Source organism: Myodes glareolus, chromosome 6 (assembly GCF_982192425.1).
Source record: "Myodes glareolus chromosome 6, mMyoGla1.1, whole genome shotgun sequence".
NCBI classification, from domain to species: domain Eukaryota; kingdom Metazoa; phylum Chordata; class Mammalia; order Rodentia; family Cricetidae; genus Myodes; species Myodes glareolus.
In genome coordinates this window covers 85,304,034-85,331,176 of record NC_142031.1, presented here as the reverse complement: position 1 = coordinate 85,331,176, position 27,143 = coordinate 85,304,034, and the positions used below count along the sequence as shown (strand labels likewise).

Genomic DNA, 27,143 nt, shown 5'->3' with positions numbered 1-27,143 from the left:
CCCTCTCAGCTTTATGTCCTCTTAATAAAAACCCACTAAGTTCAGTGTGTGCTGCTCATATACTCAGTGTGCAGGGCCATCTACCGGGGTGGACCACACCCTTAAAGAAAATGGACTCTTCCTCTCTGACTATCCCATCTGTCAGTTAGGGGTCGGAGGGCCCATGATGACTCCCTTCCCTCTCCATGCTAGAACGTTGATTGGCTTGATCTTGTGTAGGCCACCATAGCTGCTAGGAATCTGTGAGGGCAGCTGTCACATCTAGAAGGTGCTGCCTCAGTTCAGTCTTCCAAGGTCTCTGGCTGTCCAGCCTTTCCATCCCCTCTTCCCCGACGGTCTCTGAGCCTTACAGACAGGCGTGATGTAGATGTCCCCTCTGTGACTGGACCGCCATGAACACTGTATTCTGGCCAGTTGTTTCTGTGCTAACTGCCGCTGTATGAAGTTAAACTCTGATGAGTTCTGGGACTGCAATGGCCGAGATCATGGCAAGCTCTAAGCAGTGCAGAATTGTTCCCATTCTTTATCAGACATTGAAGACTAATAGGTTTTCTGCCCCACCCACACCCTCATAATGGGTTTCTCTGACACACAGTAACCTGGATCAAACCAAACTGAAAAAATTTAACAACAGGTTTATTTGTGTAAAGCAACTCCCAGGTGGGTTCTCTAGTCTCAGAGATTGAGGCTGGAGAAGCTGCCTGCCTAAACTAAAGCATTATACAGATTATACAGATTATAAATTATAAAGATTATACAGGTTGTGGCTGATGGGCGATGTGTCTGCCATAAGCTGGGTTTGTGCTCAAGTATGGTCAAAAGCTGAGCACTTTAAGTGGAGATTTGGGCGGCTGGCTACTTCAGGGGAGGAGGCTGCTGTAGCCTCCAAGAATGCAGAACTGGGCTTTTTGGAGACTTTCTGTTGTTTGAGAGTCTCTGAATGGGGAGTGGGGTTTGGAGAGAGAGACCGGAATGGGGGCTTTCTGGATCACATGGAGCAAACTGGAGGTTCCAACTGAACGAAGACACCAAAGTTTGCCAATCCTTCCAGGTTCATGGGGACCGAAGCCTCCGCAGAGACCCTCGAGAGGACCATGATGTACTACGGCTTACCATTCATCCAGGAAGCTGATTTTCCTTTCAACAATTACCTCACCACCCTAGACAGTCTTTCTGGTCACACTGTATATGAAGTTATCACATCCTGGATGGAAAACATGCCAGAAGGAAAATGGCCTAACTGGATGGTAAGCCATCATGCACAGCACAGTGATCTATTATACTTGCTGGACAGTCACCTCTACAATGAGGTGCATCTTTGTTCCTCGGTGACCTTACTCAGGGTCAGTGGTTAAGTCTGTCCTAGCTTCTGACCAGGCTTGTCTTAGTTAGGGTTTCTATCGCTGTGACCAAACACCATGACCAAAAAGCAAGCTGAGTTTATTTGAATTCTGCTCAGCATTGTAGTTCACCATTAAAGGAAGCCAGAACAGGAACTCACACAGGGCAGGAAGATGGAGGCAGGAGGTGATGCAGAGACCATAAAGGGGTGCTGCTTACTGACTTGCTCATCATGGCTTGCTCAGCTGCTTACTGACTTGCTCATCATGGCTTGCTCAGCTGCTTACTGACTTGCTCATCATGACTTGCTCAGCCTGCTTTCTTATAGAACCCAGGGCCACCAGCCCAGGAATGGCACCACTCACAATGGGCTGGGACCTCTGCCATCAGTCACTAATTAAGAAAATGCCCTTCAGGCTTGCCTGCAGTCCAGTCTTACAATGGTATATTTTTAATTGAGGTTCCCTTCTCTTAGATGACTGTAGCTCTTATTACAAAAGAGAGAACATTATCCACTCAACTAAATTAATACTTAATGAGTATTTATATATGCTTAGAACTCCACTAAGCTTGGTTAGGGTTGGCTATCAAACTATAATTCCACCCAACATTCCACAGTTCATGATCCCATTGTGGAAGGCTACATGTCAGGGTAGTTGTGGCATAGAATGTCATGCAAGAGGCATTTAAAGCACAGAGATTCTGGAAGGCTCCCCCTTCTACACATAGCCTGCTTCTCCTAGGCTGTGAAGGACAGCGCATGTCACTGTGGTGAACACTGAAGGCAGCTGGCACATTGGCGAGTGCTAATGTGTCTAAACACAGAAAGGGCACAGTGTGAATCTGATACAGAAGATAAACAGCAGCCTAGGGAACTTCTGTGAGTGGAGCCTGAAGGCATAGGAGTTACCCTGGAAGGCTGAGTGTGAAGGACCAGGTCGTGACTGGCTTACTGTATTTTTTCACAGGGCTGTAGGAATGTCGCCCTTCCACTCGCTACAATTATGTTCTTTCTTCACTAAGAAACTCATCTTTGTTTATTTGTTTATTTGGTGTTTGTTTTATTTTTGAGACAGGGTTTCTCTGTATAGCCCTGGTTGTCTGGAAAGTCACTCTGTAGACCAGGCTGGCCTTGAACTCAGAGATCCACCTGCCTCTGTCTCCCAAGTGCTGAGGTTGAAGGAGTGTACTGTCACCACCTAGCCAGAAATTAAACTACTCCATTCTCTTTGTATTATACACTGAAGTAGTTTAAAACTTTTTGTAACACAGTGTAAACACAAACATTATTTGGATGTACATTTTTTTTCTGTATATCCTTATCCTGTATCCTTTTTCTGTTTTAAACACTATCTTATATTGTAGGTGGAATTTCTCTGTCCCACCAGCCCTAAATAACCACATGGAGACTTATTATTAATTTTAAATGCTCAGCCGATAGCTTAGACTTGTTACTAACTAGCTCTTAAGTCAGCCCATATTTCTTAATCTTAAATTAACCCATATTTTTTATCTACATTCTACCATGTGGCAGTAACTTTCTTTAACATAGTGTTCATCTTGCTTCTATCCACATCTCCCAGTGACTCTGCCCTTTTTCATCCCTGCCTGACCTCTTCCTGTCTAGCTATTGGCCGGGATCAAAGGTGTGTGCCACCACCGCCTGGCTCAGCGGTTTTTCTTAATCTCAGCAACATTTTCATCAACTTTCCCCATATTTATGTTATGGGCTGTATTTTTGTTTTTTTGCATGCCTTTGACTTTTTTTTTCAAGTGGAGACTTGGCTGCTTTAAGTAGTAGATCGGGTAATTCTAGATGTCCTGTTTTTCTTCTGTAGTGTCTGTTGTCTTATCCTTTGATCCCTTTCTTAGATGAATTTTGTAATGCCTGCTCTCCTGTTTTCTGACTAGAGACACCTCTGCTTAGTTACTCGCTGGAGATTCTTTTAAAGGAAGATTTTATTTTTAATTATGTGTATGTGTATGTTATGTCTGTTGTGAGTGTGTGCATATAAGTACAGTATCTGTGAAGGCCAGAAGAGGGTGCTGGATCCCATGGAGTGGATGTTACAGGTAGACACGAGCTTCCTGATGGGGATCCTGGGAACCAAATTCGGGTCTTCTGCAAGAGCAGTATTGCTTTTAACCACAGGGCCACTTCTCCAGGTTTGGGGAGGGGACGGATTCTTTAGATGCCTTGAACTGATGAGTCTCCCTTACTGTTGTTGCTGAGGGGTCATGTGTAATGACAAGCGTCCAACCCCTAGCAGTCGACTTGCAACTCTGCCTGACGTTCTACTTGAACAGAGCTGTGGGTCAGCTGAGGTGACAGATGGAACCGAGCCTTCCCAGGGTTTCCCCGGGCAGATGGAGAAGCTCTTCACGCACACAGGCCTGTCCTGAAAGAGCTTTCTAGTGCCCCAGGACTACACAGGAATGTCTGCAGGCCTCTCTTGGGCATTTCATTCCCCAGTTGTTTGCTTCTTCTGGGGTTTGGGTTATCCTCAATTGGTGTAATAGGAAGACATAGGAAGATGACATAGGAAGACAAAATGTTGTCAGAAATGTTTTGGGACTGAGACTCTTGTTGTTTGTGTAGTCAGTCTGAAATCAGTGGCCTTGGGACCCATTTCTGTGCTTGCTGATACCAGCATTTTAGAGTGACCTTTTGCCTGGGGGAAGTTTCTGTTTCAGACAGGATAACTCTTCCATGAAATTGTATGCGGAGCTGTGCTCTTACAACTGTCTGCCTTCCAGACAGGTGGGCCAGAGACTACCCGGCTGACCTCTCGCTTGGGGGATGAGTACATCAACTCTATGAATATGCTTCTTTTCACACTCCCAGGAACACCCATAACTTACTATGGAGAGGAAATAGGGATGAGAGACATTTCCGTTACAGATTTCAATGGAAGCTATGATGCTGTAAGTATGAGACATTCTCAGCTGTGGGCCACGGCTACACTGCCAGACAATTTATCCCCTCTACACCTCTACTTCACTACTGAATGTCATGGTCACTTTAAAAAAATAGTTTCAAACTTTAAAAAAAATATTTATTTATTATGTATGCAGTGCTCTGTCTGCATGTATGCCATGTGGCCAGAAGGTGCACCAGATCCCACTATAGATGGTTGTGAGCCACCATGTGGGTGAGCCATCTCTCTAGCCCTATGGTCACTTTTTTTTTAACTGTTGACAGTAAGGGTTATCAGTTTCCTTACTGATAAGGCAGTTGGAGAGCTCCTGAAAGTGTTGCCTTCTGAGCCACACAACTGAGCTTTCTTGACTAGGTCCAAGGACCCTGCAGATTCTGAGGCACTGACATTTGAGGACTGTTGACTTACTTTGCATATGATTCGGCTCCCACAAGCAGGAATTCGTGTCTGGTGTTTGACCCGCTAGTGACATGACCAAAACACTGTCTTGTCCTGTTACCATTGTGTGTTTTTTTTTGTCTGAGGCTATGGCTCTCATGATTGGGTTGTTGGGTAGATGGCATCCTGACCCTTTAATGTGTGCAACTGGATTTCACCTGTACGAGAGGCAGTTTCCTTACTACTTGGTTAATTTAAACTTTCCCTCCCAGCGGCTCACTGTGTGCGGGTGCTCAAATGCGACGACCGGGGCGGGTGCTGCAGCCTGCAGAAGTCAGGATCAGTGGAGTCTGGCGGTGCTCTCAACTGCTGTCAGTTTACAGCAGGATGGGTGTCGTGAACTGCTAGTGGAATATTCTGAAATCCTTTTATTTTCTCAAAAAAAAAATAGCAAAAGCAGCAGATTCTAAATATGTGAAAGTTCAGTTAGGAAAAGCATATTTCCAACTGAGATTATTCGCTGTTTTCAAACTGAAAACACGAAACTGACAGTGTATGTTACGGCTTTCTCATCGTGAAGGCCAGGGAGCACCGACATCAGCTCAGAACTGAAGGGGTAATTGGAGGCGGTCAGAAAGGGTCCAGATGGATTTCTTGTAACAACCTAATCACTGCTTTCTCTTTTTGGTCTTTAGACACAGAATACCCTTCTGTCAAAGTCACCGATGCAATGGGACAACAGCTCAAATGCTGGGTTTTCTGAAGGCAATCACACCTGGCTACCCACAAACTCTGATTACCACGCTGTGAATGTGGAAGTAAGTATCGATGAAGATGTTAAATTGGTTCTAGAAATAAGGAATGTGTTTCCACATGGATTACCAACATTCCAGGCATGTGGAAAACCCTAACTAACACTCTTGAAATCCATCACAGCCTATCTTGTCATTTTCAATTAGTAAGGAGTTTGGAAATTATGTTTTTGGTGAACAATGACCTGGTACCCAGTGCCCCATATGAAGAGTCTTCACAGAAATGCCCGTCTCTAAGAGTTCTCAGCCATGATGGAAATTCTACAGCCTTTACAGCAAACCCAGCTGCCCTTTCTCTGGAACTTAGTTTTAAATGGTCACAAGGTTTTAAGGGATTAGAAGTGAGACAATAATGTGTGCTTTCTGAAACACCAGGGGTGGGGACTGCATACCTAATATCTAATAGAAATCCCTAAACAAAAGAATAATGTAATTATGAATAAAAGATAAAATGAGGATTCAGGAGGATGTTGAAAAGGCAGTTCCATATATGAATGGGTTGAATTCATGTTAAAAAAACAAAAATATTCAGATTAGGTAAGACGAAAGTCCAGATATGAAACAAAGCTAAAATGATACAAATAATTAACAATACTGCAGGCAACTCTAATGGAAAGGAAGCTTGCAATTTAGCTATCAAAAGAATGTTTACACTTTCTGATCTAGGAGCTTTATTCTTAGATATCTGTATCTATGAATATTCATGTATGTGCAAATCATAAATATGCAAGGGTTTTCTTTGCAGCACTGTTTGCAAGAGCAGAAGTGTTAGATATGACATGTCCATTCAACAGAAAGCCAATTCATTAGAGCATGGGACTAAGATGTAGCTCTTATGACAAAGACTAGCTGCACTAGTGAGAGAACACGTTTAACACGTTAGGATACAGCACAGGACGGTGTCACCATCTGTGTGAACACACGTTTAACACGGTAGAATACAGCACAGGATGGTGTCACCATCTGTGTGAACCCATCTACATATGCTTGAGGAGGCACAGGCTTATCCTTTCTTGATCCCTAAAAAGGAAGGAATGCAAGTAGCCATCATGTCCTGCCTGTCTCTGGAAGGAAACTGGGGGTGGTTGAAAAAACCTTTGCCTTGTATATATTCTTGCAACTCAAATTTATACTACATGAATACATCTCCTAGACAAAAAAAGACTTACAAAAAGCAGGCTTGGAAATATTTAATAGCAGACAAAATAGAATTCAATATGAAAAGCATTATATGAGAGAAATGCAATTTTCAGACAGTGAAAAGTCCACTAAAACCTACAAATCTTTATGCATGTTAACAGAAGCCTCAAATATATCAAACATGTACTTTGAGAGATGTAAAGAGAAACAGACAAGCCCACGCTTACAGGAAAGAGTTCAAATGAAAGCAGATGAAAAAACAGCTCACGGGGCACCTCTCACTCGCGAGTGGCACTAAACTCTGCTTGTCATGCATTACCTAAAGCTATCGAGAACAAGTAACACACCTGATAAACAGAAGAACATTTTTAAATATCCATGAGATATTCATAAATACACATTATTAAGCATCTACCTGAAAACAACAATAACAACAACCTCTGCCCCAGGAAACATGGCTGGCAAGATTGTAATGAATGAACATTATTGTTGATTTGGCAATAGCTCCGAATAATTTGGCATTATGCAATGAATGTCCATATTCTCTGACACAGTAATTATCTGTCTGGTAATCTATCTTAAATAATAGAAAACATGGGAGGGGGATTAAAAATCTAAGAACATACAACAAGTACAACTGTCTAAAAGGAAAGGGAATGGAAGGATGGTAAACACATTCAACAGAATATTACCTGCGTTACAGTGACATCTGTGGAGACGGTGTAACAGAAAAATGATTATGAGAAAAAAAAAAGAGGAAAGCATAGCACTGAATTAGGTGTGTTTTGTGTAGCTGTAAAATAAATCCAAACCTTTGAAAAACAAAACTGCCTCTGATGGCCCGGCGTGGGATGATGTTGGGGAGGCAACAAGAAAGCAAACGTAGACTTCTCGCGTCTTAGGCTCTGCACAGTTCTGCAGCGTTCTTCCCATCCCCAGCAATCTAGGAGTCCATGTCTGCTGGCCCACGTTAGCCACAGGTGAGAACAGCTAAGTCCAAGCGCACTGGATGCGTTCTGCTTCCAGGCATCTGGCAGCTCCGGCACAGCACAGTGACCTCACTGCAGCAAGTTCAATGTCCTAAAGCGGACTCGGTTCCACAGCAGCTCTGAGATATGGGAGCACTTGCACTGAGATAGCTCCAGACAAGCAGAAACATGACTTTGTAATTCCTATGACTTTAGGGTAGCTACTTTGAAATGCTTTATAGTTTGGCAGTTAGTTACTTATTTGGGCAGTTATTTTAAAGGGCAAATGAAACAAGTTTTTCTTTGAGGGGAGGAAATAATTCTTAAAATAAAACATGAATATTTATATGAATATTCTTTTTAAAAAAACAGGTCCAAAAGACACAGTCGAGTTCAGTGTTGAAGATGTATCAGGATTTAAGTCTACTGCGTGCTCAAGAGCTGCTTCTCAGCAGGGGCTGGTTTTGCCTTTTGAAGGATGACAGCCACTCCGTTGTGTACACAAGAGAACTCGATGGCATAGATAAAGTCTTCATTGTGATTCTGAATTTTGGAGAATCATCAACTCTGCTAAATCTACAGGAAGTCATTTCAGATCTTCCTATGAAATTGAGAATAAAATTAAGTACCAATTCATCCTCCAAAGGCAGTGATGTTGATACACGTGCCATCTCTCTGGAGAAGGGAGAAGGACTCATCTTGGAGTACAGCATGAAGACTCTCCTCCACCACCAACAAGCTTTCAGAGACAGATGTTTTGTTTCCAATCGCGCGTGCTATTCCAGCGTCTTGGATATTCTGCACAACCTCTGTTAGGAGTCTCCACTTAGGAGACGGCGGCTCTGTGCCCAATGTCTTAGCATTATGTACAGCATGCTGCTGAAGAAGCTGCAGGAATGGCCGTCAACTCTTAAATTTCTGTAGCATGAGTGCAATTGTTTTAGGGAGATTCTCGAATGTTTAAAAGAACAATAAAGTGGAGTTGTGGGAACTGCAAGCTGACTCACTGACAGTGTCTAGAAATATTAACTAGCAAAGAGAAGAACATTGACTTGTAAACTGGTCAAAGAAAATTCTATTAATAGGCACGAAGCTGTTCTGATTGAAAGGGAGGCCTGGTGTTCTCCTGCCCAGTCCTTCTGGCTTCTTCTACACCCTACTAAAGAGCATGACTAAATCCCAGGGTAGGATGTATGTGCTGGTGTGAACATACAAGTGAGTAGTACATTAAGCAAAATTTACACGAAGAACAACTTTTTAAAAAATTAAGCAATAACTTAAAAAACTTCACTTTTGCTAAGCTAGCTGGAAATCAGACTGTTATTTCTGTGTGTTTCCACTTCCCAGTTGAATGCAGCATTTCAGAATTTTAGGTATTTTTTAAGATCCTCGAAAGCATTGGTGCTGTCAAGTCCGAGTTCCTCGTACAGGAATTTCATTTGGGCTGTAATCTAAAAGAAATGCACCTGAGATTAGACAAGGCTAGGGTGTTTGAATTCCAGGGTTCCCTAGTCTGTCTTTATGCAGGCTAACCTAAGCCTGGAGTCTTTGCTCTGGGACAGAGCAACACTTCCTTACAATAGGACCCAGGTAGTCATCCCTTAGCAAAGCTCCCTTACGGGTACCAAAGAGCCCCTGAGCAGGCCCCTCCTGCTACTCCATGCTCCTGGGTGGGCATCAGTGCAGTAGCTTTGCCACTAACTACACCTTGACCTCTGAGCGTGAATGCAATACAGCTACAGCCGAGGACGGTCAGTGCCCGGGGGACGGAGGGCACATACACCTACAACCTAGGACCATCAGTGCCCGGGGGACAGAGGGCACATATACCCACAACCTAGGACCGTCAGTGCCCAGGGGACGGAGGGCACATACACCTACAACCTAGGACCGTCAGTGCCCGGGGGACGGAGGGCACATACACCTACAACCGAGGACCGTCAGTGCCCGGGGGACGGAGGGCACATACACCTACAACCTAGGACCGTCAGTGCCCGGGGGACGGAGGGCACATACACCTACAACCGAGGACCGTCAGTGCCCGGGGGACGGAGGGCACATACACCTACAACCGAGGACCGTCAGTGCCCGGGGGACGGAGGGCACATACACCCACAACCTAGGACCGTCAGTGCCCGGGGGACGGAGGGCACATACACCCACAACCTAGGACCGTCAGTGCCCGGGGGACGGAGGGCACATACACCCACAACCTAGGACCGTCAGTGCCCGGGGGACGGAGGGCACATACACCCACAACCTAGGACCGTCAGTGCCCGGGGGACAGAGGGCACATACACCCACAACCTAGGACCGTCAGTGCCCGGGGGACGGAGGGCACATACACCCACAACCTAGGACCGTCAGTGCCCGGGGGACGGAGGGCACATATACCCACAACCTAGGACCGTCAGTGCCCGGGGGACGGAGGGCACATACACCTACAACCTAGGACCGTCAGTGCCCGGGGGACGGAGGGCACATACACCTACAACCTAGGACCGTCAGTGCCCGGGGGACGGAGGGCACATATACCTACAAACTAGGACCGTCAGTGCCCGGGGGACGGAGGGCACATACACCTACAACCGAGGACGGTCAGTGCCCGGGGATGGAAAGCATACCTTTTTGTGAGAATCTTCAATCACATGGTTCCCTCCAGGCTGAACATCTAAAATAATGTTGGGCGGCTGATAGCCTGAAAGAATTAACACAAAAGCAATCATATTGTCAGAAAACTGAGACCCATCTTGCCATCTTCTTTTGAGTATTTCACTCAAATGGCAGAGACAAAGAACAAAGCCACCATACTACCACCTAGACAGGGTAGCAAAGGGTAGAAGGCCAATCTCTACACCTGGGGAAGCAGGACACTTAATGGGCAAGGAAGCTGGGTGCCTGGACTGGCATACAGAGAGAAGGCTCTGACCTGTGACCTGGGGGGGTATCAGTGGCTGTGACCTGGGAGGGTATCAGTGGCTGTGACCTAGGAGGGGGTGTCAGTGGTTGTGACCTGAGGGGTGTGGTCAGTGGCTGTGACCTGGGGGGGGGTGTCAGTGGCTGTGACCTAGGAGGGAGTCATTGGTCTGTGGAACCTGGGAGTCTGGGACCCTGGAAACAGCAGCTATAGCAATGCAGAGTGAGAACTAGAGAAGGTATAGGGAGATTCTGACTTAAAGGCAGGTCCCTCCCAATTCCGAACCCAGAACGTGTTAACAGGCAGTTTTAAAGCAAAAAGAAGAGTTATTTTTAATCACTTTTTGTCTTTCATTTTTATTTGTATGTGGTTGTGTGAGCTTATGTGCCCCACAGGCATGCAGGATCCGCTGGGGCAGAAAAGGACATCAGATCCCCTGGAACTGGAGTTATAGACAGTTATGAGCTACCATGTGGGCGCTGGGAATCGAACCTGGGTCCCCTAGAAGAGTAGACAGAGTGTTCTTAACCACTGAGCTATTTCTCCAGTCCCAAAGAATTCTTTGTAATGAAAATGAAAGACCTTAAAGCAGCAACAGACTGTCTCAGTAACTGGAACCTGAATCAATCTGTGTGTAGATCTCCAAGCTACATTGGACATTTACTTTTAGCTTTGAGTCCTGCCTGCTTTATTTTAACATTATCCCTGAAGTGCTGAGGTGGTCATAGCTACATGGACGTTAGCTGAGGGGTCAGCATAGGCAGGTTTGCCCTGCTTTATTGGCAGATAGTCTGGTCGGTCCATGAGGGCTGCTGCTGGCTGAGGGCAGTCCTGTCAGCCAGCTTCCCGGGTCAGGCGGCCTCCTACCTTCACCTGCTTCCTTGGCGTGCTCCGCAATGGCTTCCTTAAGTTTCTCAGTGTAGTTCACGATTCCTTTCAGAGGTACTCGCTCATCGTGTTCATAAGCTGTGATATGAATCGAGGGGTAATGCTGAAAGAGAACAGATTCATATAGTTTACGTTACCCCACGATCCTTTCACCCTGTAGCTCAGAAAAAGAATGACCTTTCGCTTGTGCCCTGCGTGCTAGAAGGGTTTTCTCATTTGAAACTCTGGGTAAGCCTCAGTCCTAAGTGCGAGGCCACCTACTCTCCAGAGAGATCGTGACTTCATCTAATTGAGTTAGACTGGGTCAGGGATGAGAACACTTCCCCTGAGGTGCTAAACTGAGGCAAACTGGGAATATGGGCAGACATGACACCAAAGGATGTTTAGGTGGCAGAAGCAGAGTGAGCTCTGAGAGCCCTCTGAACTCTCGCCTCAGCTCAGTGAGTGCCTTTCAACTGTCTTCTCCACTGACTGCTCCAGGACAGTAGATCGCACCTGCGGCTCCCTGCACCTGCGGCTCCCTACCTGCGCTTTGATGTTTTGACAGGGGCAGTAGCGTTTTATGTAGTTCTTGTGCTTTTCATCAGACGAAGGATTCCCCCATTCTTCCAGCTCTTCTAGTGTCAGAGGAAGTGTGGTGTCCATCATGGTGTTGAGGACATCCAAGAAAGGTGCCTAGTCAATGAAAAAAAAAGCTGAGCGTATATTGACTCAAGGGTTGCTAAAATGAACCTCACAGTAGTTGACTGCAGAGACACACACCGAGGAGTGAAGAACGCAGCTCAGCCTGAACTAGAGCTGGGAACTCCCAGCTGCCTGGAGAGCATTCAAACTCCAAAAGAGACATTTATAGAACGAGAAAGAAAGTACATCCCAATTTCACAAGTTTTGTTTTTAGCTTGGTGCCTTTTCTATTTTTACTCACACAAAAGTAACAAATACAGCTCTGCACTCATTAGGATGGCGACTATATTAAAAACAACCCCAGAGTAATGGGAACATTTCAAGCTGGCAATGATGCCCAGAAACTGTGCCATCTTCACACTGCAGGCTGGAGTGTAAACGGTTGCTAGTTACTCAAAAGAATGAAAGTGACATTTACCTTTCGACCTGGCAACTCCTTCCCAGATATATAACCCAAGAGCTGGAGACAGGGTCTTAAGTGGAACTAGGTCAGTGTTTAAGCAAAACGTGGTGCAAGCATGCGGATTAGAGCCTGGAACCTCTTGCAATGCAATGTCGGGTCAGCTAAGTGAGACAAGTGTTATCAAAGAGTAAATCTGGCATGAGCACTTTACAAGAGGTGATGGTGCAGGCGGAGGGCAGGGGGGGTTTCCAGGGGCCGGGAGGGAGGGAGGGAGAGCTATTCCAGGGTATGGGTTTCCGTTTTGAAAGATAAAAATTCAGATCTGGAGACTGACTGCATTAAACAGTAAATATGTTAACAGTATTGAACCTGACACGAAGAAGGGTTCTTTTTAAACCAGGGTTACTTTCCGAGGAAGCCTAGAACGTGTCAAAGTGAGAAAAGCGCCAGAGCACACAGACTGTGCTCCACAGTAAACTCCTAAGTAGTGCTAGATAGGGTCCGGAAAATAGCCACAATAAGAGAAGATGAAAAACATGTACTGGCCTTAATTATTATTGGAACATTTATAAAGGGTAGAGAGAAGGCTTAGCAGTTAAGAGTACTGGCTGGTCTTCTAGAGGACCCGGGTTCAATTTCCAGCACCCACATGGAGGCTTACAACTGTCCATAACTCAGTTTCTGGGGATCCAAAACCCTTTCTTGGCCTCTGAGGGTTCCAGGAATGCATGCGATACACAGACATACAAACAGGCAAAACACCCATACATATAAAATAAAAATAAACACATTTAATTAAAGGAAAATTGCTTTTTTTCATCTAAAATCCTATTTTTTTTTAGAGCACATGCTTTCCAGCTTTCTCTCATGGTGCCATTAATGGAGTCTTGGGAGCAGTAATTCCTTCCGGCTGCCCAGCAGGATGACTTCTGAACACAAAGCTGCCAGCCTTGGTAGGAGGGGCCCAGCTCTGCTGCACAAATGGCCATCAAGGAGGATCTACCAGGCACCGTGTGACATCTGTCCAGTTTTCAGAAGCAGCAATAGCAGTGTGAGGTGCTTTGTGCTCAGCAGTGGCAGCTTCACCGGGTCAGTCCTTTCCCTGGCTCTGCAGCCTCTAGCATTGGCTCTGAACACATCTACTCTTACCTAACACTCCAGCAAACCCTTCTGCTTCAGTGAGCCGTAATCTTGGGTGCTTTTAATCAATGACATTGATGCATATATGAACACTTGGTGTTGAATATTTAGGATGTCCCTAATTCTTCACTGTAATAAGCAATTGAAATAAATTCTGGTTATTTCTAATTTCTAAAATTCAAGGTTAGCTGCATTTTATATTATAAATGATTCTGTTGTTATTATCTTTGTGGCTATGTTTATTTCCTCTATAATAAATATCTTTTTAAAAACAGATTTCCAGGTCAAATTATTTAAAACTCATTTAACTTACTACATCTTGTTACACACACACACACACCCTGAAAAGTATTACTCTGAACTGCGCAGGCATTATTATCCAGATGTCTAAGGAGGAAGCAGAAGACAGATATGAACCCTGATGCTTCACGTTTTGAACAATAGGAAAGGACTAAAGGTCATTTTCTCAACTGATGGTTCAATCAAAGTACAGGACTAGACCCAAAAGAGCACCGAGAAGGGAGTGTGTAAGCCAGGTGTGCTGGACACACTTAGAATCCCACTGCTTAGGAGGCTGGGGAGGACAGTGAGCATGAGACCAGACTGACTGTCTACACAGCCAGAAAAATGAAAGAAATAAAATAATGGGTTATCTAAAAATAGTCTCTAAATCTAGGAATAAAATGTGGCTGGACAGTACACTGTCACACAGACAAGTCAGAGGACACACTGCATCCAGATAAAGGGCGCTCCACCAGACCTCTGGAACCATATGTAACTTTGGCTTTCTAAATGCTGACCAATAGGAAAGGCTCAGTGGGAACAGCCATTAGTCCCTCAGTGGAAATCCTGCAGGATCCAAAAGATCGTCAGGGAAGAACACACAGTGGGGTTAAGATAATTTCACAAGCTCTCCTAGAGACACAGTTCTGTTTAAACTTAAAAGCTCTGCTCTACCTTAGAACTCATGGATTTCACCTCTGTGGCCAGCGGCCCAGCTGCCCATGCTGAGACCCGCGAGCACTCACCTCCAGAGTCACGGCTCGCAGCAGCTCTGGCTTGGCATTGCACAGTGCTCCCGCGAGCACTCCTCCAGCACTGAAAGCACTCAGAGTTGTCAGGCTTGGCTGAGAAAAGCCTTGACTGTGAAGCGTCTTAATGCAGGCCTCTAGGTCGGCAAGGCCATTGAGTTTTTTAGTTAGACGGCCGTCAGCATGCCACTGGAGGCCCAACTCTCCACCACCTCTGTAGTAGAAGAAAACAAAAACGATACAGTGGAGGTCAGAAACTATATTACAGGCTTGAGCTCAGGATTGTTGTGCCTTTAAAGGCTGGGAGAAAATAGCAAGAAGGAATATCCAACAGAGACTGTCTGGCCTGCTAAGCCTAAACCAGTTTCCATTATAGGAAACAAAATAAAGAGCTGGCAACTGTCAATCAAAAACTGACTTAACAACTGTGTTTGGGCACCTACTGCCTACTTACTACAGACTGTCTGAGGGCAGACTTTCGAGAAACACAATGAGCAGAACTGCCTGTGGAGGAGCTCAGAGGGCCTGAGGACAGCAGACCACAGTCACCAGGCATGCTGGCTGCCACGTGGCACAAGCGTTTAAGCTCTACCTGAGCAGAGGAAAGAGGTTAGGGCTTGTGAGTCAGGAGCACAAAGGCACGGGAAACAACACTGGACTGAGCTGTGAAGGAAGTGGGTTCCTGGAAGGAGAAGGAATGGGAAACTGAGACCCAGTGAAAAATGCAGACTTGCTGGGACAGAGCAGAGCATGCCACCTGAAGGCGCGCGGCCAGGCGACCCCACAGACAGAAGCCATGTCACGGGAACTTTACTGAGAAATCCAGACTGTCCTGGAGATAGGAGGCGGAGGAGATTTTAAGCAGAAATAAAATGATAATGCTGTTCCGAGAACAGCTAAAATAGAACGGGAATCAGATGAGAAAAGGAAGCTCAGCTTAAAGAGGCTCTGTTAAAAAAAAAAAAAACAAACAACAACAACCTACATTGGCTGCATCGACGAACAAACCTGAATCACAGCGCCTGAAGGGTCATGAGTTTGTGGCTACAAAGACAGAGCCTGTCTCAGAAACTCAAGAGACAGAAACCTGAATTCAAGAGAATACTTGGAAATAATAATGTAACTATCAAGTACAAACATGGCTGAATCTACTCAAAGGTCTGAAAAATTATTCTTTTGCTTTTTGAACCAAACTAATCTGCTATCTGAATCAAGATCTACTAGGCTTAGGGATACATAAATCCAAAATCCACACAAGAAAGTGAGCTTTTGCCCCTTAATATATTGGTTTTTGTTCTTTTTGTGTTCTGGATTTTTTAGATAGGGTCCCTCTATATAGCCTCCAACAGAGGTCCGCCTGCCTCTGCATCCCGAGTGCTGGGGTTAGCGGCTAACGGCATGTGCCACCGCGCCTGGTCCCCTACCATTATCATCACACTTGTCATCACCGTGTCCTCGCGCTCATCTGCCAGGCGAAGTGGACTGACTCACCTAACATGGCAGTACGCTAAGATCCAGCCATCGTCCACCAAGACCCGCCTCTCAGGCCTGAAATTCATTTTCAGATCCATTCCATACGCTCCATACACATGTACCAAGAGAGGCTTCTTCTGCAAGTCTTCAGAATCCATTTTGTGGAAAATTGTCATCGGCACTAATTTTCCATCCTGGAAATGAAGAATTACTAGCAGGTAAGGAAACGTCTTTGCTGCTTGTTTCTTTGCCGTGCTTTGCTGTGCCTGGACAAAAGCTCTACCGCTGAGCCAACGCCTATGCAAGCAGAGTTTAAAATGACCAGCCCCAGTCTGAAGTGTCATGATGTGCCCTCCCCTGTGTGCCGTCAGGTTTGTGAGCCTGGGATGCCTGCGCACAAAGCTCTGGCTTCAGCTACCCACTGGCCAATAATCAGCCAGCAAAGAGCGCAGGGCCGGCTTAGCCATTGGCACAGCTTCTCACAGCAGGAAATAACTTTGAAAAGCACTCGTCGTTGCCCGGTATTAACTTATTTCTTGTGGGTCAAGACAAACGGCCTACTTAGGTTGAAAATTTTAGTACAACATACTCCCTATGCCCAAGGCTAGATATCGACAATTCTTATCTTTGAATATTTACAAATGTGCTGACTGACCCCAGGAAATGTCAAAATGTTCAACGCTGGTACATCAACTCTTGCTCAGGCCAACTGATGGCTATCTGCATCCTTCAAAGGTCTATAACTATTAATCTAATCAAAGTCATTAATTTATTTTATATGTATGTGTTTTGTCTGCATGTATGCCTGTATCACATGTGTGCAGTGCCCATGGAGTCTGGCAAAAGGTGTCATATTCCTTTGGGCTGGAGTTACAGATGACTGTGAGCCAACATGTGGGTACCAGGAAGAGAATATGGGTTTTCTAGCAGAAACAAACCCTGTCTTTTCTAACTTGTTCTTGGTCATGGTGTTTTATCATGGCAATAGAAGCCCTACCTAAGACAGATGTGTTACTTCTTCAGAAAAGACTGCTTGGCTCTCGCCAGACTAGGTGAAGTCCCTTTACCACACTTCTGGTGTATTCAGTATGCTTTCGTTGTAGCTGTCAATGCATCATAACGGAGATTTCTTTGGCCTCTTGTACAGCGAAGCCTCCTGACGGCTGGGACTGTACTAGTCTAGTCTACTCTAACCAGCTACTTGCTGTACTCTCAAAGTTATCACCATCAGTGCATACCAACTGTGACTATTTACTCTTTTTATTAATTCAAACAAAAGCAAGTGAAATGAAGGGCTTAGCATACAAGTCAGAGATTTTTAAGTCCATGTTAAAAAAATGCATGTTAAAATTAAAAGGAAAATTTATCTATTCTAAAATCATCTGGATCTTTTATAGTACAAGGGACTTTCAAACAGTGCTGATGTGGCCCCGATGACGAGGGATCCGGCATGGTGCACTTGCGGTATCTGATGCGGCCCCGATGATGAGGGCTCTGGCACCGTGCAATTGCGGTGTCTGTTGCAGCCCAATGTCAGGGCTCCGGCATGGTGCACTTGCGGTATCTGGTGCAGCCCGATGCCAAGGGCTCGGGCACGGTGCACTTGTGGTATCTGATGTGGCCCCGAATGCCGGTGCACTTGCGGTATCTGGGAGCTGAAAGCAGGGATCACACACCTACCTTGCTTTTGGCTTCCATGCGTAAGACACGACTAGTCTTTGTAATTGGATCTTCATGTCCAGTTTCTTCAAACAATTTGCCTTCTGCAAATTTATATGTGTAATATTTTGGAGGTCGTATTGGCGAGCAAAGCTGAAAGGGGCAGTTCTTTGGGTCAGAATTTGTCTCCATTATGAATCCACAGGCCCAAGGAGGGAGCTGAAGAACAAAAAAATTCCACTAGTTAAAATGAAAGCTTCTGAGTCTGCTCCAAACACAGTGTGAAGACCTACTCTCCATTACTACATGATCATCATTTATGAATTACTTCATTATGAAAACAGATATTAAGTAAACAAATAAAACCACATACAAATTACCAATAAAGGAAAAGAATGTAGGAAATGAGTTTATCATAATCCTAGATTTAAATGAAATTGCTTTTTCACATCAGGTTTATTTGGGATACAAACTTGGGTGATGAAAGAACCAAAGGACTAGGAATAAAAGCAAATGAAATAAGAGTCCTCCCCAGCAACAGCCTCCAGTCCTGCTCTTACAGACGAGAGACCTCGCGTGAATGTTTGCAATGATTTTCCCACCAGTCCTTATCCTGCCGCCTGGACAGCCAGTGATGAGAGTTATTATTCCAGGGCTACAAACGGGCTCAGCAGCACTAAAGCACTTCCAATTTGTTTCTAACTTTAGCTTCGAGGCTAACCATTGTGCAGAACAAAACCTTTCCAGGCACAATGACTTGGAGAGACTCAGAGCTATTATGCTTAAGATTCTTAACTTTAAGAAAAAAGGAAAGGAATCAAAATTTATTCTCTTAGAGCAGCAGGGTCCAGCATCAAGCCTTCCACTAACATCCCACTTACACCTTTTAAACAAGCCTGGTAAGCAGGCTGACAGAGTTGAAAGGGGCCAAGAGTAAGAACGTGAAAAACAAAGTGCCTTTCTCTTTCTGAGTAATTGCAGAAAGAGCAAATTCCTTAGAAAATCAGAGGTCTTGGCACAGCAACATCCCTGGCGGGCACTACTGAACAAGGGAGGAAGGGCTGTGGGGATCGGGAGGACAGAGTTTCACTTGCAGAAACCACGGTCAGAGAGCCCAGTGGTCAGGTGCATTTCCCCAGTGAAAGCTGGGTTTCGTGGCAGAGCTCTACTTGCCTCTCAGAAAAACTTAACTATGACTTTGGAACACACTGTTTCAGCTTTAGGACAACTGGCACCAACAAATCAAAGTCTGGGTTTTTCTAAAACCAAGGGACCAACGTTTAGTCAAAAGAACTGTTCCAAGACCACAGACTCTGAAACATTTGTTCAGCTGATGCAGAAATATTAGCTGTCTCAAGGGTATCGTAAGTCATGTCTCCTACTAAGCTGTAATGCACTGAAAGAAATTTGGCCTGGAAATAGACTCTCCGGCAAAGAAAGCTGATGACAGCATACAGCAAAACATTTCTTGGGCTTGGGAGTGAGGGTGATGTAAGGCTTAGTGGCTAAGTTTACCCAGTGTGCTCAAGGACCTGGCTTTGCACCCTAGTGCTATAATAAAACAACCTCAATTTACTTTCCAGGCATTACAATAAAATAAAAAAATCAAAAAACACTGATGACATGATGACCGATGATAAAAAATTAATACAAGAAAAGCTTAACATTCCCATTGCCAGAGATCATGCTTAGAAAGATCTCTTGGTCAAGTATCTACTAGGCATATGTTATTAACTCCTCACACTGGGCTAAAGGTTTTGTCTTTTATGTAAAGCATGGTCGGTGGGTAGTTATCAGTGTTATCCAGCATCACATAATTATAAAATTACTTTTAAGTAGCACATGGTATGTACTGAAGCATTTGATTCTCTTTGATGAGGACCTAGAACAAGAGTCAGGGCAGAACAGGGGCCTACAGTTTGGAACAGGCCAGAGACTGATGGGATAAACAATACAGCAGAAATTAAAGACAGCATTTGCTGTGAAATAGCAAGTGCGTATGTGGGGGATACCTTTAACTAAGAATACTTATCAAAAATAAGACAAGGTCATATTTACTTAGAAGTCTAGTCGTGGGGGCTGGTAGAGTACTTGCTTAGCACACAAAGCCTTGGGTTCAAACCCCGGCACCACATAAAACCACAAGTGTGGTGGTCCACGCCTATAATCCTAGCACATGGGAGGTGGAGGCAAGAGGATCAGAAGTTCAAGGCCAGCCTGGGCTATACCAACCCCAATAAATCTAATTTATAGCAGAAAATCTCTATTTGGTATTCCCAGTTTTCTTGATCGATGTAATTGTAATAAATGCATTGCTAGAAATCCCTATTTCTAGACTGCAATGAGGATATATGCTCTCTAACAGCTTTCCAAACACAGCAGACAGAGACAAGAAGGACACCTATACAGACATCTAAGAGATCCAATGTTAAACTTAGCAATTTGATTTTAGGGAGCAACTCAAGAATTCTAATTGTTACAGGCTCCCACTGTAACAATCTTGAATTCATCTCCCTGGTTCATCTATCTGTTTGCTTCAGTCTTTACTAATATAGTTGCCTAATAATCTCATGAAGTATAGCTCCAACACTTCAAACTAAAAATAAGTTTTTTGTTGTTTTTTTTAAATGGGTGTCAGGTCCCCTGAAATTGGAGTTACAGACAGTTGTAAGCTGCCATATGGGTGCTGGGAATTGAACCTTGATCCTCTGGAAAAGCAGTCAGTGCTTTTAACTGCTAAGCCATCTCTGCAGCCCACTAAAAATAACTTGTTCCTGTCATTATAATTTATACAGATTGCTCACACCAGGTAAAAACCATCATGTCATAACTTCACCCTCCAGAAATGTATTCTGCTTTAGCAGTTGGGTCCCTGAAGATATCTGGACTTCAGCTGTGTTTGAATGGCTTTCTCATTCTTGGATATGACATATTAAATTCCTATCTATCCACTGTAGTCTGTCTCTATAGTCTACAAAAGTTTTTCTGAGCCACAAACTCATCCCTTCCTTTAAATTCTACATTTTGTTTTTGAAACCACTTATTTAAAACTAACTTATACTTAATGCTTTTTTATTTGTCTAATATCATAAAAAACTTAATTCTTTAAGACCAGATATTTTATTCTCCTTTTTTACTATTCCACAATGCTGTATATGATATTTTGTACATAGGAATTCAATATAGATAGTCATGGAATTGGCAGAATTGTATCCTAATAGGAATTCTGACAATATTGGAGTGTTATTTAAAAGGACTTAAGCTACCTGCTGGTCAATCCACGCAGTAATTCTTTCCCTCTCAGGCAGAATGAAGGCTGCCTTCTCTTCAGGGCTCGTAACTTTAATTCACTTAATGCTACTTAGAAAATAAACAGTAAGTTTGTCATCCATTAATTTATCAGGTTCATTTCTGAAAGCATTTGATCTTGTCTTGGCAGCCACAGACAGTGTTAACCAGTTAGATATGCTATTATTATCTCTCTGTGCCATGGAGACCACTGGCATCATATACTGAAAGGGAGGAGGTGTGTACCGCATGGAAAACAAAACTGGCAAAGAGAGGAGATGCAGATACAGAATATGGTGGAACTACAGAGATGTGGCTACTGTCCTGGGCAAGCAGCTGTCAGAAGGTCTCGGTTATGTGGAAAGGAAAACATAATGACCCCTAACTCTATTTCTCAGGTTCACTGGTTTAATAAGACTACATTAAAACAAGGTCTCTCAAGACATTCTAATATAAATCTAGACCAGTGTGCTAAAATCCACTTAAATTATAATTCTTTTAAGAAAAGTACATGGCATTCCAATGCTGATGCTCTATTAAGCTGTACTGTGGTTGGTGGGAGCAGATGTACCTTGAGAGAGCGTACGGAGTCATCAGCCAGACCAATCACGTTAACGTAGAGGAGGTTGCTGTGCTTCAGGAACAGAACGCAGTGGTCCTTAAACATGTCCAAGTCTACAACCTTGGTATTTCTCTTCATTGTGAAGAATAAATCCCAGTTCATAATAGCAGGGGCATCAGCTGCTGTTCGCATCAGCTGTATGAACAAGGTTAGAAGAGATGCAGGTGACACAGCACTAAGGCCGCAGCATTCAGGGATGAGAGCACGGAAGAGACCACACTAGCGACTGCTAGTTAGTCTGTATCAGGGGCAAAGTGTGAATGTCACCGCTAGCCCAGGTTAGCGTGCTGGTGAGACAGTGATAGCCATGATAGCCAGCAGTCAACCAATGGACATGGTTGCATTAGTATGCCTGCCTGAGACTAATCCAACTGCCAACTCACAACCGGGAGGTAGACTGTGCTCCTTTAAGCCAACCAGTTTGGTTTTCACAACACAAACACTGCAGAATGTGTCATTTACTGATGTTTTAAGTAGAAGTACAGTAGGTTGAAATGTTATCTCTACGGGAAGAGAAATGATGGAAGAGAAATGGGACTGGCAATGCACAGGAAGGCAGTGTCAATCACACGTTAAACCCCTCCCCCATTCTCTCTTGAAGCAAGGCAGGTTGATGAGGGAAAGCCGGCACTTAACAGCCCATCCCAATGGGAACACGCAGAATGGAGAACTACCTTGAATTCTGTAGGTTCTCCAACATTAGTGAGGATGTATAATTCATCATCTCGATGTTCGACATAGTAAAGGACCCCATGTATTCTCTTCTGAATCAGCACTGGTGGGTCCCAAGGGCTCAGGCCGTCTATCAACCACACCTCAGAAGTCATCTTGTTCATAATATTGAGGGTGAGGAAACGACTGTCTTTTGTAAGATAAAGGAAAACAAAATAGCTGCAAAGGAAGAAAAGTACAGGACCGCATGAGTTATTACTGTACTGGCTGCAGACATGGGTTTGGGTAGGAAACTCTACTTTCCCACTCTGGAATATTATTAGCTGTGAAAGTGGTTAGCCTGACACTGTTAAACCTCCGTACATATATTTAAATAAAGGGTATGCTTAGACGTAGGAACGAGAGCTGGAGCTGAGCTATAAACCCTAGAAAACATTTGGAATCAGTGGCATCATTTGGAATGATGTCACTGTCCGATCCTGAAGCATCGCAGGTGAAATATTACAATATATTAAAAACTGAACAAGAACTGCTTTTGGAGGGCTAGATGGGTGACTCAGCAGTTAAGAGTACTGGCCACTTTTCCAGAGATCTGGGTTCAATCCCCAGTACCCACAATGTAGCTTACAACTGTCTATAACTCTAGGTCTAGGGCATCTAATGCCCTCTCTTGGCCTCTGTGGGTCCTAGGTATGCATGGCTACACAGACACACATGTAGGAAAAATACCCATACAATAAAATAAAATTTAACAAGGAAAGACCTGGATGGAGGGGAGAGGTCCTTGGACTTCCCACAGGGCAGGGCACCCTGACTTCTCTTAGGATTGGAGAGAGAGGGGGAGTAGGGGGAGTGGGAGAGAAATGGAGGAATGGGAGGGGGCTGAAATTTTTAATAAATAAAAAAAAAATCAGTTCTGTTCTTGGTGAACAGTATTTCTGCCAGGAAAAAAAATGTGTGCATGTATGTGTGTGTGTGTGTGTGTGTGTATGTGTGTGTGTGAGAGGGGGGTGGTGCTGGGGAGGAATGGATGCTGGCTATTCAATGACTTACAAATCAGATTTTTTAATTTAGCATAGACCTTTCCCTTCAGAATTTACATAATGCAGTGTTCATTGGAATATATGGATTTTATGCTCTAGAAATAGAAATATTTGAAAACAAAGTCAATATTTAAAAAGGAATAACCTTTAAGAATATATTAGTAGGCCCTTGCCTGGACATGATTTAAGAGATATTCTCCCATCAAAATGAAAAATTGTTTTTAAGTAACCAACAACTGAAGTACTGAAAATGAAAATGATAAAAACCTTGGCTCTTTATGGCCATATTTATAATTTTTTCATAATCAGGTATTCCATATTGATAGAATTTGGCAAACTCTACAGATTAGTTCCAGAAGGCAGAATAAAATAACAATTTTCTTCAGTTCTCAACACTTTGAGACAACAGGACCAGCACTTGAGAAAACGGGGACTACGCTGGAGAAGAGGGCGTGACTGCAGTGCTCTGGCACCTTGGGTCCTTTTCTGTGTAGAAACGCTCGTTACGTTTGTTGTCACCAAATGTGGCTCGATATACGTCATGGCAGCGAAGGTTCCGCTGGAAGGTGTAGAATAAGACATCTTCATCTTCCTCATCCTTCACCCATTCTGAAAGGGAGGAACGAGAGGAATTAGACACACCTACCTGCATATTGTTTAGAAAGGTGGAACACTCAAAGGTTGCCTGCCAACTGCCAGGTGAAGAAATGTGTATATAGCATAGCCCTGGAAACCTGTATATAGCATAAACCTGGCTGAATCAAACCTGTGTTTATATATAAGTCAGAGAACATACATAAAACACCACTACTGCGGTCCAAGTTTTCAATTACTTAGTCTAATCAGCCACCTAAATAAAAATCCATAATCTTCAGTATTAAAAAAAGATATTGGTAAAGTCACATTTGCTTTTGGGAGATGGCTGGTTAATTGAAGAAACACTGATCACTTTCTCTCCCACTGTGTTCAATGTCTGCTTCCAGGGTACAGACAGCTCAAGCTACCGAATGCATTTTAGCAGGGTCCTTCCTTTCGCCAGAACCTGTCAATGGAGATTTGCACACAATTACATCATGACTGCCACCTGGTTGACAGTCACTGTAAGTCATTACTATATTATGTGAACTCTGATCTTAGAGGTTTGATGCAAAAATGTATTTCTTAGACTTCACTATGCAGGGGCTGGGAGAAACATGGGTACCTGAGTCTGACTCTCCAGCACTCACAGAAAAAGCTGTTCATGGCTGTAACCCCAGGACTTCCCGGGGTAGGGGTGGGGGTACTGAGAGATGGATCACAAGGGCTTCCTTGCTAGTCAGTCAGCTTAGTCAAAATGGGAAGCTCCTGGCTCAGCGACAGATTCTGTCTCAAAGCAGACAAGGATGAGGCAGGGGTTGATGGAGGAAGATGCCAGCGTCTTATTCTGGTCATTGCATGAGCAAGCATGGATACCTACACCTGCACACTCACATGCATGTAACACAGATGCAGACAAAGACAAACAGATACATGGTGGAGGGGGAGAGAGAGAGAGAGAGAAACAGAAAAACAGGATAACTCACTCGTACATACAAAAGAACGCATTGGTAGAATATCATTTCAATTTTCAATTCAATGCAAAAGCATCTACTTAAGCAATTCAGAAACTAATGGCAACGTAAATGGAAGACAAAGTGTGACCACATTCAAGATGATAGATAATAAAATCTAAAGTTAAATCTACTACTAAAATGCCAGCTTCCATTGATGTCAGCTCAACATGTTCCAGTTTTCAGGTGTGACTCTGAGAAATGTGCTATAATGGATCTCCAGGATAACATATAATAAAAAATAAGCAAGTTTAAACTTGAATAAACTATCAGAAGCAGCATCTGCAACACTTTAGGCGTCATGATAAACTGGCTGAGAATTACTCTAGAACAGAATATACATGTTGAACTTAGATTAGAAGTGTCTCAAAAACATGAACACTGCTTTATTTAAGATCTGCTTTATTTACTTTATTTATTGGTGAGTGTATGAAGTGTGTGTGAATACAAGTGTGTGTGGGTCGTGGTGCACGTGTGAAGGTCAGAAAACAACTTTCTGGAACTGGCTGTCTCTTTTCACCATGAGTTCTGGGGCTTAAAATCAGGCCAAGCATGTGGCAAATGTTTTTACCCACAAAGCCTTTTGTCCGTTCAAGAAATATTTATTTTTTTAAATTTCTATTTATGTATATGTATGTGTATCCATGTGGGTCTCTGTTGGATCCTCCAAGAGTTAGTTTAGAGTTACAGGTGGTTGTGGGCTGCCCCGCATGGGCACTGAAAACTAACCATGGGTCCTCTTCAAGAGTAATATACGTGTTCCAAGCCACTGAGCCATCTCTCCAGTCCCCGAGCATAATTTTAAGGTGACCCACTTAGACAGATAATTAAAGCAGGGAGTATTTCACAACAGAAGTCCATAGGAAGAGATGGAGTCCAGAGAGATGGACCAGGCCCTGATCATCAACATCTCCTTCCCTACCACGGGCTAAAGACTTTTAGAAGTGCGAGCAGCTCGCTATGGCTGCCTTTTCAAGGGGCTTGACTTGGGGCTTACCAAAACTGGACACGTTGGGGAAAGATGCTTCCATTACAGGCTGATCGCTGAGCTTCACAACAATGCAGGTGGATGTTTCTGAATCCTCAGTCCTTATCTTGGCAGCCACGTATTTCTCATCGGGAGCAACTCTGATACAATCAATGAAGGGTTGGTCCAACTTGAGTTCCTCCAGGTTGAACAAGACTTCATAATTATCACTGTCTGCTGCATAAAGGTAGGCAGGGATAGAACTCTATAACATATACTTGTAAATGTTAGCATTCCGAAGCCAAATACTGATGTCCTCCTACACTCATTACTTAAAAATATTTTATGCAATACTCTTCTATGTATAAATCTATGAGCTATTACAGCAGTCTGGTATAGTGGTTCTCAATTTTCCCAGCGCTGTGACCCACAGTTCCTCATTTTGTGCTGACCTCCCCAACCATAAAATTATTTTACTGCTACTTCATAACTGTAATTTTGCTACTGTTATGAATCAAAATGTAAATATTTTTTGGAGACAGAAGTTTGCCAAGGGAGTCGCAACCCACAGGTTGAGGAGTGCTGGTCTAGTATTTACAGACTACAGAATTGACAAAGAAAATACAATGATACACATAATGTACATGAAGTACCTAGCACTGAGACACAGAACATATATAAAGCATGCTAGAGGCTACCCCCACGCTCTGTTAATGCTTGTCAGTGTGGTTTTTAACACCAGTTTAAGTTGACCCAGATATTTAGAACTAATCATTTAAAAAATTTAGATATAATCTTTAAGAAATCTATTCTAATAGCTTTGAACAACTACTATGAAGCTTCCTGTTCAAATTACCTTCTTCGTCTTTGGAACGAACCAAGCAGCAACCTTCTTGATAATAAACAAAACCGCCATGCTTAATCTGACAATGAAAAGAAACATGACTTACTTACAATAACTTAATGTTTTTTTTTTTTTTTTTTTGAGACAGGGTTTCTCTGTGTATCTTTGGGCCCCATCCTAAAACTCGCTCTGTAGAACAAACTGGCCTCAAACTTACAGAGATGCTCCTGTCTCTGCCTCCCAAGTGCTGGAATTAAAGACACGCACCACCACCACCCGGCTTACTTAGTTATTTAATAGTTTGACTACTTCAGATGAAGAGATGGGACCTATCATATCATAAGA

The 27,143-nt window shown here is 43.8% G+C and overlaps 2 protein-coding genes across 4 annotated transcripts in view; one reads left to right on the top strand and one right to left on the bottom strand.

The window, feature by feature from the left end:
• The window catches only part of Slc3a1 (solute carrier family 3 member 1), a 31,885-nt gene extending 23,328 nt beyond the window's left edge, over nucleotides 1-8,557 (top strand). The window contains exons 7-10 of the mRNA XM_087907292.1: nucleotides 1,052-1,247; nucleotides 4,099-4,266; nucleotides 5,354-5,476; nucleotides 7,951-8,557. Coding sequence (XP_087763418.1) covers nucleotides 1,052-1,247; nucleotides 4,099-4,266; nucleotides 5,354-5,476; nucleotides 7,951-8,394 — 931 coding nt within the window. The 3' untranslated portion in view covers nucleotides 8,395-8,557. The remainder of the gene's footprint in view (nucleotides 1-1,051; nucleotides 1,248-4,098; nucleotides 4,267-5,353; nucleotides 5,477-7,950) is intronic.
• Nucleotides 6,646-27,143, bottom strand: part of Prepl (prolyl endopeptidase like) — a 32,531-nt gene continuing 12,033 nt past the window's right edge. For 2 of the 3 annotated variants that reach the window (XM_048416204.3, XM_048416205.3), the window contains 12 exons: nucleotides 26,811-26,877; nucleotides 25,985-26,191; nucleotides 23,872-24,007; nucleotides 22,358-22,574; nucleotides 21,633-21,818; nucleotides 17,795-17,992; nucleotides 16,133-16,308; nucleotides 14,639-14,855; nucleotides 11,909-12,058; nucleotides 11,363-11,486; nucleotides 10,203-10,276; nucleotides 6,646-9,029 (listed from right to left, as the gene is read on the bottom strand). In XM_048416204.3, coding sequence (XP_048272161.1) covers nucleotides 8,940-9,029; nucleotides 10,203-10,276; nucleotides 11,363-11,486; nucleotides 11,909-12,058; nucleotides 14,639-14,855; nucleotides 16,133-16,308; nucleotides 17,795-17,992; nucleotides 21,633-21,818; nucleotides 22,358-22,574; nucleotides 23,872-24,007; nucleotides 25,985-26,191; nucleotides 26,811-26,877 — 1,842 coding nt within the window. In that variant the 3' untranslated portion in view covers nucleotides 6,646-8,939. The remainder of the gene's footprint in view (nucleotides 9,030-10,202; nucleotides 10,277-11,362; nucleotides 11,487-11,908; nucleotides 12,059-14,638; nucleotides 14,856-16,132; nucleotides 16,309-17,794; nucleotides 17,993-21,632; nucleotides 21,819-22,357; nucleotides 22,575-23,871; nucleotides 24,008-25,984; nucleotides 26,192-26,810; nucleotides 26,878-27,143) is intronic. The other variant, XM_048416203.3, reaches the window with a different exon arrangement.